Source organism: Cinclus cinclus, chromosome 17 (genome assembly GCF_963662255.1).
Source record: "Cinclus cinclus chromosome 17, bCinCin1.1, whole genome shotgun sequence".
Lineage (NCBI taxonomy): Eukaryota > Metazoa > Chordata > Aves > Passeriformes > Cinclidae > Cinclus > Cinclus cinclus.
This window is the reverse complement of record NC_085062.1, coordinates 7,934,851-7,947,932: the sequence shown is the minus strand read 5'-3', so window position 1 is coordinate 7,947,932 and position 13,082 is coordinate 7,934,851. Positions and strand designations below refer to the sequence as shown.

General features: G+C 37.2%; 1 protein-coding gene across 1 annotated transcript in view; it reads left to right on the top strand.

Moving 5' to 3' along the window:
* Nucleotides 1-350: 350 nt before the first annotated feature.
* The window catches only part of LOC134051035 (septin-2), a 29,523-nt gene continuing 16,791 nt past the window's right edge, over nucleotides 351-13,082 (top strand). Inside the window, exons 1-6 of the mRNA XM_062504533.1 lie at nucleotides 351-405; nucleotides 1,500-1,599; nucleotides 3,052-3,138; nucleotides 3,739-3,862; nucleotides 8,244-8,378; nucleotides 8,824-8,941. Of these exons, the coding sequence (XP_062360517.1) occupies nucleotides 379-405; nucleotides 1,500-1,599; nucleotides 3,052-3,138; nucleotides 3,739-3,862; nucleotides 8,244-8,378; nucleotides 8,824-8,941 (591 nt within the window). The 5' untranslated portion in view covers nucleotides 351-378. The remainder of the gene's footprint in view (nucleotides 406-1,499; nucleotides 1,600-3,051; nucleotides 3,139-3,738; nucleotides 3,863-8,243; nucleotides 8,379-8,823; nucleotides 8,942-13,082) is intronic.

The following is a 13,082-nucleotide window of genomic DNA, read 5'->3' as shown; positions in this document are numbered from 1 at the left end:
TCACAAATGTAATGTTTGGACAACATTTGCATTACATTTGCCTATCTGTGAACCATCCTTCTATAAAGACAAGATGGGTAAAAGTTTGTTATGATACTAAATTTTAATATTTTGCGTTTTAAAGGAATAGTTCTGTTTTGAAATTTTTAAGCATTTAAATTAAGTACTTCTGTGATTTATTTCAGAAGGAAGGCATTTTGATTGTGGCTTGTTTGTTCTGGTAATCCTTAAGTGTGTGACATTTCATTCTACTAGACTAAAATGTGATTATTACATGCAATTGGTCAGTTCAAAATTGAAAGCAATGTAATCTTCAAGTCAGCTAACATGCACTATGGCTTTTTTTCTTCCAGTGTCTGAAACTTGAAGTGAAGAAACATGTCTCAGTCAAGTGACAAAGTAAAGGTAAAGAGATGGCTGTGTAGCCAAAATTTTGTCTAGAATCTGTTCAACTTCTGAAAACATCTGTAGCTTTACTGTAGTGCTGAAATTGTGAATGATACCTGGTTGCCTCAGATGTGTTTCCTAAAAGGAACTGCTTAGTAGAAACAGAGATTGTATGTAATCCTAGTGATGGACTTTCTGGTGTTCACCAGACATTCAGTCTCTGCTTACAAAGTTAAAATGGTACCTTCAGCTAAGGAAATGTCATATGACAAACCTTCATTTCTAATGTTTTTGCCCACCTGTATGGGCTTTAAAAGGGTTGTTACCAAATAAATAAATACCTTTTAAATAGTTGCCCTTGCATCTGCCCACACCACTGGAAGTGTATGGCATTATAAAAAAAACCTGTTCTCATCATAAACTCATCTGTGAAGAAGAGATCTGGTTCCAGGTAGCCCAAAGGTCCCTAAATCAGGTGGCTGGAGTTCTTATTTGGGTTCCTATTAGGTTTTCAGTCAGTGGGTAACAGGTGGTGGAGCAGACTGCACTGTTTATAGCCCAAGTCTCTTTGATAAGTTTTTCAGGCATGTTTCTTTTTCCTGCTTTTGTGTTAGAAGTTAGAGATTGTGAAGATAGGTGAACAACTTAACAAGCAAAAGATGCATCTCTGTGTGATTGTATCTCAGTAATCCCCTCATTAGTGCAATGTTCTTGTTTTTTACATGTAAGCATATGCATTATTTTTATGGAAGATAGTAGCAGCAGACACCAAATTTGAACAGAATTTTTTATTTTGAGCTGTATTTATTTCTTAAGAAAATAATCATAAATCATAGTGTGTTCTTGCAAGCTTGCAGATTTTTATTTTATCCAAGGGGAGACTTGTTTGTGTAGCTCAAAGCAATTATCTGATTTCTATTTATATCAGCCTGCTTGGTAAATGAGCCTTTTCAAGGTCTGCCTTGCTATTGCACCAAAAATTATTTAATTCTCTATTCTGCCTTGTGCTTTATATACCCCTGCACTTTATTGTGTAGAATCAAATAAGCTCTTTTTCAGCTTTTTAGGGGGAAAGGGATCCCATTTATGTTCAACCTTTGTTTCCTTGTCAGTTTTCCGACTCGGCAGGCTATGTGGGATTTGCTAATCTGCCCAACCAGGTTCACAGGAAATCTGTGAAGAAGGGCTTTGAATTCACACTCATGGTGGTTGGTAAGTGAGTTCTTCAAGTATTTTTGACTGTTTTACAAGAACAACAGCAACATTTCTTTCACGTAGGTGTATGCATCTTCCTACTTAGCAGTTGACTGTTACACAGTAGAAAAAGCTTTGAACCTCTATACACTTTCTGATTACATCTGTTACTATTTTGTCATGTTTAGTGGGAGGGAGTATTTATAGTGATTAAAGATGATGACTTGGAGCCAACAGGGCATTTTTGTATTCTTGGTTCATCTCAGATGACAGGGGTAGTTGTTTAATCTTTCTTTTACTCTCTTTCCCCACTGAAAGCATGAATGCATAAAGTGAGTATCTTGCTGTTGAAATGGTGATGCTGCTGTTGTGTTTTCTGCTGTTCTGTACTGACTCACTCTGGTGTCAGAGATAAACCTGTAATTTGCCTGTTCTGTCAATGAGCGCCTCTTAGTCTCTTTGATGGAGAGTCCTTTAGGCACAAAGCTCTTCCAAGTGATGTGTTGAATTAAATTTGCATTAAGTCAGCTTAATGGCGTGCATGTACAAAGGGAGTGCACAGTGCTGTTACCCTTTTAGAGCAGTGAAAAATGAAAATGTGCTCTGTAGTACCATTTGGGATTACTTGGTGACAGTATTCAGCAGTGCTTGTGAGATAAATAGGTAATTTGTGATAATTATAGAGTTCTTGTGTCATGTAGTTTGTGATGAGAAATACAGATAACTTTTTCATCTCTAAGAGCAGATTAGTAGCATCTAAAATAATATAGCCAGTTGGTCTAAATGCTGACTCCCTTGATTCCTTGAGTTAGGAAACAAGTGATTTTTTGAATCTCAGATTTTAAATTTACATGTATAACTTCATTACTTAGGTATAGGACAAAATTTATATCATTTGAGGTTACAGAATTATGGAACTTCTCAGGTGAATTTTGAATTATTTGCTTTATGGTTTTCGGTTTCATAGAACCTGTATGGGCTTAGCTGTAAGGGTGCAAAACTTGGCTATTAGTTTGGGATTGCTGTACTCATTTGTCTTCCCAGCAGTATTCCAGGTTCAGTTTCTAGCTTAGGAAAATCTTCAAACAATCAGAAATTTTCAGCAGGAGAGTTACAGCTCCTGATTTTGTAAGTCTAGATGAAAAAAGCTGTAATTTCTCTCAAGTAACTGAACTACCTCTAGATCTGTAGTCCAAATGCTGTATGACCTTTCAGCTTTTATTGTGACATCTGTTACAGTAAACTTACAATTTTCATGTAACATTTATTAAAACACTGGAGGATTGTTTTTCCGGTGTTTTCAAAGTGCTTAGCTGAACCTTTGATGTTTTTATATCAAAAGCTAGGGCGGATCCTGACGAACAAATTATTTTTCCTCCATAATGTGGGCTTGGAGAAAAACAATGTGCTTTAAAAATTTTTGGAGTAAAAAGTGTATATGCTTAATAACCTGAATTATTTTGTTTGTAGGTGAGTCTGGCTTAGGAAAATCCACTTTAATTAACAGTCTGTTCCTGACTGATCTTTATCCAGAACGTTATATTCCTGGAGCTGCAGGTAAATGTGGTTTTGCAGTTCTTCCAGCACACTCCACCCTATAACATTTCATGTTCTTTCAGTTAATATTCCTTCATTCTTCACCCATTACACCACTTCATCATACTGTATTTAAATTTTCCAAATTATTTTTGGTGAGCTGTCATTTTCTTATTTAGATTGCCTTTCAAAGACAGCTTTTGTTTCTTTATCAGCTGCTATTAAAAAAACACCTCTCAAATCTTTTAGGTATCAATTTACCTAAATGTGGTTTTGCTCTAATCCCCATTTCTTCTTACTGCTTTTTGTCTGCAGTGCCTTAAATCCTGGTTAGAGGTGTAAATAACTTTTTGACAAAGATTCTATTGTGCTTTTGAGTATTATGATTTTATTTTTGCATATTGTCATAAATAAACCCATGTTTTAGTTCATTGTTTCTTGTTTACTTACAAAAACATGGTGTTAAATTCTGCTTACTACTTTGTGTATTGTGATAAAATATTTTATGTCATGTAGATTACAACACACTTGAGTTTGCAGTTCCTCCGCTATTGCTGTCTCCTGGGGTGTCTCTGCAGGAACTGATAGGCAAATAACAATCCAAATGTTCCTTTATTTTAGAGAAAATAGAGAGAACAGTTCAAATCGAAGCTTCTACAGTAGAGATAGAGGAGCGAGGGGTGAAGCTGCGTTTAACTGTAGTTGACACACCAGGATATGGAGATGCCATTAACAGCCAGGACTGGTATGTGTGTAAATATTGCTTTGTTAATAAAGTGTATGTCTTACACAAACACTGTTCTAGTGTGTCTGGTACTTTCTACAACTTCCAGTTTCAATCTTCTAACCACTTCTGATGTTTTTAAGAAGTTTTGTAGGCTGTGTCTGTGATTCTGCCTCAAAATTAACAGCCTCTCCTTCAAAACATTTCTCTGAGCACTGCAGTCAGCTTTCTGTCTCTGTGACCACTCCAATAGGACAAAATTCTGGTGGGGGGAAGCTTTTTGTCTTTTACTTTCTGTGTCTCTGGCCCATTTAGTTTCCGTGTTTTTAAGCCAGTTCTCTTCATTCTCTGTCCTCTATATGTACTGCCAGCAATTTGGGTAGAACTGATGGTTTTTGGTGATGAAGTTACCACTTGGCTCTCTTTGGCCTAAATATCAGTCTCTAATGTATGAAATCATTGTCAGCAGATACATTGGAAAATACATACATGATTGCTTTCTTATAATGATTCTGAAGAAAGAAATTTATAAAACAGCTAGCAAGTGATTGTAGCAAAGTTAGATTTACTAAGTTCATAAATGAAATTTCCAAATAATGACATTCAGGCAGTTCTCTTTAACTGTGGAAAGCTGATGAAGTTTTTCAAATAAAGACGAGATATCCTTACTGGGATGCTTCTAGTTTCAATGGATTAAAATTTGAAATTTTCACATTATTGTCTTTTAAGAAGTGCTAAAAACATTTATTTTGCTTAATTGTTAATTTTGTTGACACTTTATTTGTGGTGGTGGTGGTAATCCCAAGGCAAATAAAGATCACTGTGAGAGAAATGGAGCATAAAGCTAGTACAGGCTGATTTAAGTCCTTCACTATAAGTTAAAGACCAGGAAAGAGACAAATAGCAAATTAAATAAACATACATAATGCTAATAGAATGTTTTGCAATCTTTCATTGACAGAATAATGTATCTGCAGTGTTCTTATTATCAGTTTTTCTCTTCTTTCTATGGTGTGGATGTAGGAACACAGCAAAAGTGAAGGCAGTGAAGTTCTGTAATACACTAAATGAAAGTCTGAAAGTGAAGATCTAGTGAGATTTTTTTTTTTCCTCCCACTTTTCCTACTTCAGTAAGTTGAAAAAAATTGAACTTTTGGAATAACACAAAGGCATCTTTCTGGGCTGCATCATGGTCTTGCTTATTTTGTGCACTGTTGACTAGAGCTTCCTTCCGCTGGAGCTGAGAGCTCGGCAGCCTGTGCATTGTGTTATAGAGAGCTCTTCCTGTTGATTGTGTTCTAATGCCCTTTGTTTATTCTGCTCAGATGTTTCTTAGAGACCTACGTGTTCAGATTTTCCCTTTTCTTTTTGGAGGTTTTCTGAATAGAATCATTCCGTGGTGATTCAGACTCGTAGAACAATTTATATGTCATTTTCTGTGACAAATCTGAAACATCAAATAGGCTACAGGAACAAATAGTACTTACATCCTACAAAATAAAAAGATGCAGTTAATGGTATCTCTTTAGTCTACTTATGTCACATGAGAAGCCTTTCAGCCATGGCAAGTGCCATTTTGACAAAGTCTGTTAATCTTTACAGGATGTCTCAGGGACTTGGATGGACAGTCTTTGTTTTGAGCTGTAGTGAAGACTAACCCAGTGCAACCACCTTCCTTCCTTCCTTGGTAGTTCAGAGGAAAGAGCAAGTTCATGTTCTTGAACTTCTGTTTGTTCAGGAGCATTTACTGCAGTCGTGGTTCACCAGTAGATACTGCTGATCATTATCCAAGGGTTATAAAGCCCTTTTTTTGGGAAGGCTGCAATTTGTGCAGACTGGTTGTTTTTCAAGGTGAACTAAAGGCTATTTTACTAAGACTATTTTTGAACACAGATAAATCAAACTGGCATGGTGTCTCTAGGAGGCAGCAATCACTGGGAGTATTTTAAATATCTTTCTCCTGAGTAGCTCCCTAATGGCTTTTAGTCTCTGTGCATTGATGAAGGGCTAAACTTTAGAGTTTGACTTTCATGGATGGAAGCAGAGGTAAATTTTTATGTATTTTCTATCAAACAAAAAGGATTTTGTGCTGCTAGGAGTGTGTCCAGGAAAAACAACAGTATTGAATTGGGAAATTATTTGTTACAGATTTAGTACAACACATTTTCTGAAGTAGAGTAATTCTTGTTTTCTGGATGCTGCTGTACTAGGAGCAATATGAAAGGAAAGGTGGAGGTGAACCACAGTTAACCATGATGATATTTTAAAGATTCTGTGTGAAGCTTTAGTGCTGGCTGGAGTTCTGTATTCTAAAATCAGACCCACACCTAGGATTGCTCGTGGCATCAGTTTAGGGATGTGTTTGGAGAACAGCAAGATCTTTATGGTGGGAGGTTTGACACATTCAGCATCTTTCCATACGTAAGTACATTGGGATCATGAGGGAAGTGTGTTCTTAAAATAACAATTTCCATGAGAGAAGAGAGAATCTGATCAGGGGAGGACAAAATTGCCTGATGCTTAGATTTGCTTTGATATCTGGCCTCAAAAAAGTGGTTGACAAAAACAGAATACAGGTGAAGTTGTTGGATATTGCTGATCCCACTCTTTATTTCACCTTGTGTGTGTGGTGTCACAGGTCATTCTTTGATAGGTGCCCTCTGCTGCTAATTTTTTTTTTTTTTTTAACTGGCTAGGGTTATATTTTGTGGGTTTTGGCAGGTTGATAATATTGTTCATTTTCCCCCAGTGGGTTTAAATGCAGCATTTGTGTTGTTTGCTGTAACAATACAGGATGTGCTATCTCCCAAGTAATGACAGCACTGTGGTGTAAACCAGGTGTTTCCCGGAAGTCAGGAGGTACAGGACACTAACACCAAACTTCCAGGGAAATTGTAGCTGTTAGACCTAGAAAACTGCACGTAAACTAATTACATTGCCAGAGAAATGTGTGATAGTTCTTTCCCATTGTTAGTATTTGTGTGTCCTCAGTATCGTTACCTTTTACCAGCTAACAGAAGTATTGAAGATTAACAAGAACAAAAACCATATTGATGTGTTTCTGCATGTTTAAGTATTAAGATGCTGTTTTCTAATGAGTAGCACTAAGGTCAAAACCCAATAAATTCCATTTTTTGCTTTGTTGTCTTCTGTAATATGGCTTAGAACAGCCAAATCTTGAAATGATGTAAATGTGTGTATGTATGTTCTACTGTGGATTTATTTCTTCTCAATCCAAAAGCTTACTTAGCTTTGGAGAATCAAATTCCTCCAGGATCTCTTCCATCTTTCTTGTTACTTTCTTTTATTAACTCCTTTGCAGCCATGCAGCTCTGGGTCAAACATTGCTGCCTATCACAGAGTTTGTCAGTATTCTGTGTTCATTTTCCAAATTATTAACTTTCTTTTCTGTTATCTGCTTTGTCTCCTCCTTAAAAGTATCTCACCAAGTTTGTGCTTTCTCAGCAACAGAAATGTGGATATTCCTATTTCTCAAGTTAAGCTTTCTGCTTAGTTTCTTTCTCAAGTAGTTTAACACATGTTCACGATACACAATCATCTGCCTAACCTTATCTACGTCAGCTGTTCATTTCCCTTCCTTTGCAGGACCTAATATAAAGTGTCCTTTTATATTGATGGTGTTTGCAGGTGTCTGCAGGCTCTGGAATAGCTTAAAATGATCTTCTTAATTATGCACTGTGTTTTCTTTTCTCTCTTTAGTCACTGTTCTCTGTGTCTGATTAATCTGTGTGATCAGATTTTGTGCTCGCTTACTTCTTTGTAGGGAATATTTTAAATTGCCTTGAGCTAAGTAGAAATTATTTTTCTTTGGCAACAGAAAATAATTCTGTAAGGTAACAGAAATAGCTTAATAAATCATGTGATGCTTGACTGCATGCCTTGCAAATGTATTTGTATGTAATTCAAACAGACTAGAATACCAGAATTTTCATAACTATAGAACCTGGCTCTAGGATCAGGGCTGTAAATCAAGAGGATATCCGGGATATATCATTTGTCAACCAGTTTGAAAACAAATCTTCAGCCCCTACCCCCCAGAAATAAAGGCAGAAAAATCCTCAATCTTTTTTCCTGTGTTTTGTCAGCACTGAGTGCTTTTTTCTGAGCTTGCACTTGAACTTTTCATCCAGTGAACAGAGTAACACTTGGAATTGGCTCTAGGTATAAGTTGACACCCAGTGGTTGTTATGAAAACACCCTTTTGCATTATCAAAATATTTTTCCTCGGCACTTGCTAAAATGTTAGGAAGTTGAATTTTTTGTAACAGTAGTGTTTTAAATAAAGGTTTCTTCTTCTGTTCCTATCTTTTCATGATTCTTTCTTTAGTATTTAAAGCTGATGTAAGATGCCTCTCTCTCTCTTCCCCCTTCCATACCACAGCTTCAAAACAATTATCCACTACATTGACAACCAGTTTGAGCGATACCTACATGATGAGAGTGGTCTGAACAGGCGCCACATCATAGACAACAGAGTGCACTGCTGCTTCTACTTCATCTCTCCTTTTGGGCATGGGTAAGAAAAGGCTTGAGCTTTTGTGTTTCAGGGTGTTGTACCTTCAGAACAGTTCATAAATCTGTTCATTACTTGAACTTGTAACTTAGCAGTAATGTTTAATTGAGTTACCTACCTGTGAATTAGTCAGTGCAATTAAATCAGTCTTTGGAGATTAGTGCTTTCCTTTACTTTGTCATATTGTTTCAAGGCAGTTAATCACCCAGAAAGATAAATACTTTTAATATCCACTTCAATATATAGTGACAAATTTAATTACAACTTAAACGTTGTACAACCAAGTTGATGAACAAGGGCATTAAACTTAATGGCTTAATGTATTATGAAAATAATGTTTATGTGGACACTTGAAATAAATAAATTTTAATACATTTGGTCCGTTATAAAAAAAGTACACAAGACCCCATGCCTATTTTAAATCTTTTTTTTCTCTGCTTGTTGGCAGACTGAAGCCGTTAGATGTAGAGTTCATGAAGGCTCTTCATGGGAAAGTCAACATTGTCCCTGTGATTGCCAAGGCTGACACCCTGACGCTGAAGGAGAGGGAGAGGCTGAAGAGAAGAGTAGGTCTAACACTTGATTATGAGAACAGAGAAACCCATGCAATATTAAAGCCAAATATAAAGTAATTTCAAACTGAAGAGGGGTGAATGATATTGGCCAAGGACCTAATCTTCAGGAAGTGTGAGGTGGGAAATCTTCACTGAAGTCTGATCTCCTTTGCCAGTTACACTTGCTAAGGATGTGGCTGTTCTTGGCTTCATGTATTGTAGCAAAGCAGTGCACCCAGCAGGGCAGGTTTTAAGCAATACGGTTTGTAATGGGTTCAGACAGTCCTGGAAGGAGAAGTGGAGATGTTTGAAACTGACTCTCAGAGAGCAGTGGCCCTTACTGCTGGGGGTGCATCAGGTGTATTCCGAGGGCATATCTTCAGTTTCTTCCAGAAGGTACCTGGGTTATGCACTCTGCTGCATGTTTTGTACTAAAATATGGTTGGAAACTTTTCAAATAAGTGCAGCCATGGTGTAAACTAAAATACAGGAGACAGGACAGTTGAGTTAATGTATGAGCAGGATGCTTTTGTGGCTCCACTGTTGTGGGAAGGTGCGTGTCGTTGCGTGAACTTTCCTGCTCTGTTCATCTGAAACACCAGGACATACTCAGGGTTGCAGTGGAGACTGTCTTTCCAGACAGTGGTACTAAAATCATTCTTCACTTCGCAAGGTTTTCTTGGCATCTTGAAAATTTTTTTTTTTTTTTTACAATCCTTTCCAAGACAACTCAGCTTTTGCCAAATATGACGTTGTAGTGATTTAAATGGAATAATGTCAATATTTGTGGTTGTACAAGTCTTTTACATCAAATAAAATTTCTATTTTATTGCAGCATCTGAGCAATGAATGTGAATATTTAATCTGTTCTGGCTTGTTCTCTGATTGAGGATGACTTCATGCACCTTGTTAAAGGAATGGGTAGGCAGTGTGACTGTATTATGTATGCTTAGAGGTGGCCCAGTAAAATTTATTGAGATCACAACTTTTGTCAGGTTCAGTTGACTCAAAACTAGTACAATAATTTGGAAGTATTCTTCTATTTTCTTGAAGAGGGACTACAGTTTTATTTAACTGGGAAAATAATATAGGTAAAAACATGCTTGCAAAGCAGCACTTTAACTGAAGTTCACCTAAATTCAGAGGATTTGTTTGGAGCTTTTTTGAGTGAACCAGTGCCATTGTGGCAGGTGTGGCCGTAGTTTGTGTGGACACATGAGGAACTACATTTTGACAAGGGGAGTTACTGCTGGCATTGCTGATGTGTTTTATAAAGCTCAGTGATGTAAGAAAACTTGCCCAAGAAATTGAATGAATCCTTCACAGCTGAGAAAGTTAAAACTGGAGACAGCTGTGACTGTATGAACCTTGTCAGCGATGCAGGCAAACATACACTAAAGAGGGGTGGAGATACTTGTACAGAAATGAGCAGCTTTATGGTGAACCAGGTGAAAGGAGAAAGGAAATTTTAAAAAGGCCGTTAATTGAGACAAGAAGGACCTCTAGATCTTGCTGGAAGAAATTCTGTCCAGGCTCTTGAGCTTTTATTTTGTTCCTCCACAAATACTAGAAAGTAACAACACATGCACTGCATTCAAATTAAAAGAACTCATAGGGAAATCATAAAGCAAAAATGTGGCTGATCTTGCAGGTTTTGTTGCTTTTCCTTTTCTGTTACCCGACTGACTTTTTGAAAGATTTTTATCTCACATTGTTTGTGGAGATGCTACTTTTTGTAAAACCCCCGTATACACCCTTTCAGCAGTGTACTTCAGGCTCAGTATTCATAGTTGCTTACTGTTTTGTTTTGGGAGCAGATAACTTTTAACTAATTAATCTTTAAAGCAATCTGGACTTAGACATATGGACACCACATTTATGCACTGGCTGAGTACAACAAGATGAAGGGCATCTGTAGTCTGAGGGAGTGGTTAGGGAGCAGGTAAACAAGCTTTCATTATTTTTATAATGCTGGCAAAGGTCACTCTGCAAACTGAGTTTATATTAAGTCAAATGTATAATGTGCTTCCAAAGCTTTGAAAATCAAAGCTACTGTATATTGTTCTAACTCAAAGCATCTTGGCCAACAGAGTCTCTAATCAAGAAAAGGAATCAGAGTCCTGCATTGCTGACGCAGCTTGAAGTCTTACTTTTTTTAGATGTTTCTGCCATTTGGCCGTCAATCTAAAGTAAAATGTTTTTGTTTTGCTGCTATGGACTAAGCAGCAAGATTAGCTTGTGGTGCTTGCAAAGGAAACCCAGCTTGGAGTAATTCCTGTTTGGGCTTTCTGGAATTCGAAGTTATTTTTTAAAACTCTTGAGTGGGAAGAAATGCACGACAGTTTCACAAGCTGTGCCATGCAAGGCTGCTAAGGAAACATGCTCAAAAGAATGACTTCATGAGAGGGGAACTAATATTTAGACTTTTTTTTATTTCCCATGGGAAGGCTAATCTTTCGGAACACAGAATCCTCTGAGGCCAATAAAATTCAGATTTGAAGAAGCAAAATGCTGTTTCATTGTTAGGAGCATAAAATACAGTTTGTTTTTATTGCAATTCTTTTTCCTTTCAGGAAAGCACTAGGTTTAACAGCTGTAATATATTATTCTAGCACCCCTTGCTGTTGGCTTTCCCGTTATTGTTCCACTTGCATTTTATCTCAAAGATCTCATCCAGGTTAAATGTGCTTTCTTGTTTTATGCAACTACTTAAAGGCATCGAACTGCAGTGCTGCCCCACCCATCCCAGCTGTGCATCTTCTGTTGTCATTTGGTGACAGTTCAGGTCCCTTTCATTTTGCAAAACAGTAGCAGCATCCATTGATTTAAATGTCATTGTGCGAGTGTCTTAATTGCTTATTGGCAACACTCCCAAATTTCTTTTCTCTCTCTAAAATACTGCTCTCTGTGTAGGTGGGAGCTCGTAGTGCTTCACTCAGTGTGTGAGTGTGGGGGATGTTTATATACCTGGCAGGAAGACATCAGGGAGCAGCTGTGGCTCACACATGGTCTTTCCTCTGCTAATGGTCTGGAGAATTGTTTTCTTTAAACACCTGTTTAATAACCAAGTTCTGGTTGGACCATTTTCATTTATACTGTAGCTGTCAGTTGCCATCATGACAGAGGATGGAGGAACCCAACAATACTCAGGGAAGTCTCATTAAGTCCTCTCTATCTGAGGTCTGCTTGTTTCCATGCTCCCAAGTTAATCACCAGTTGTAAATGCAGTAATGGAGTCACAAGTCCTTACATAGGCTCTTCTGAATATTTTTACCATTATTTTAAAACTCTCCCTGAATTTGCCCAAACTTTGCTTATGCTGAGAGTTCATTCAGCAGGGCAGCTGCTTGGTTCAGGTGCTGTTGGTGGGGTTACAGTTGCTGCTCTAGGAAGTTTACACAGTTCCTCTTTTCTGCTGAAACATCCAAGATCTCTTTGGAGAGAGTCATTTTGGAATCTCAGCATTCTTCATGCTCTCCTTATACCACCACACTTCCTTTAATGGAAGTAACTTCTGTCAGTGCATTTGATGCAGTGACAAGAGCTGACTTAAGTATATTCAGTAGTGTGGCAGCAGAAACATTTTCTTTGGTTTTGAAAAAGGAATTGACTTGTGCCACCTTTTGAAACTGCTAAAGGCCTGGAGTTATGCCGGCTGCTCACCCCTGCAGTGATTTCATTAGGAAAAGAATGTGCCCAGGAATACAGATACTGTATTTTTTATGTTAACATCAGGAATTAATGACAAAGAAAACTGTTTAAGAATAGGGTCTTTTTCTTAGTGGATTTTAAATTACTTTCTCCAGTTTAAGTGGATAGTAGGATTTATCTTTTTTGATTCAAGAGGCAATAGGCACTCTGTCCTACATTTTTGAACATATCAAATGCACAAAAATGTACTTTGACCTGGGGTGAATGGTTTTGATTCTGTAACTAATTAATTCCTTCTTGTTACTTTTACTCTTTTTTCATATTAACCCCACTTTGCTTCTGTATTTGCCTTGTCAATCTTCTGGCATTTTTTAATGATTTATTTGCTATGTTTTTCAAAAATACATTTATCTTTTGTTCCTTTTCAAAAATCTTCAAGCCAGTGATATTTGTTTGGACACTGAGTCAGGTGAATATTTGTGACAAACTAGTAGATAAATTT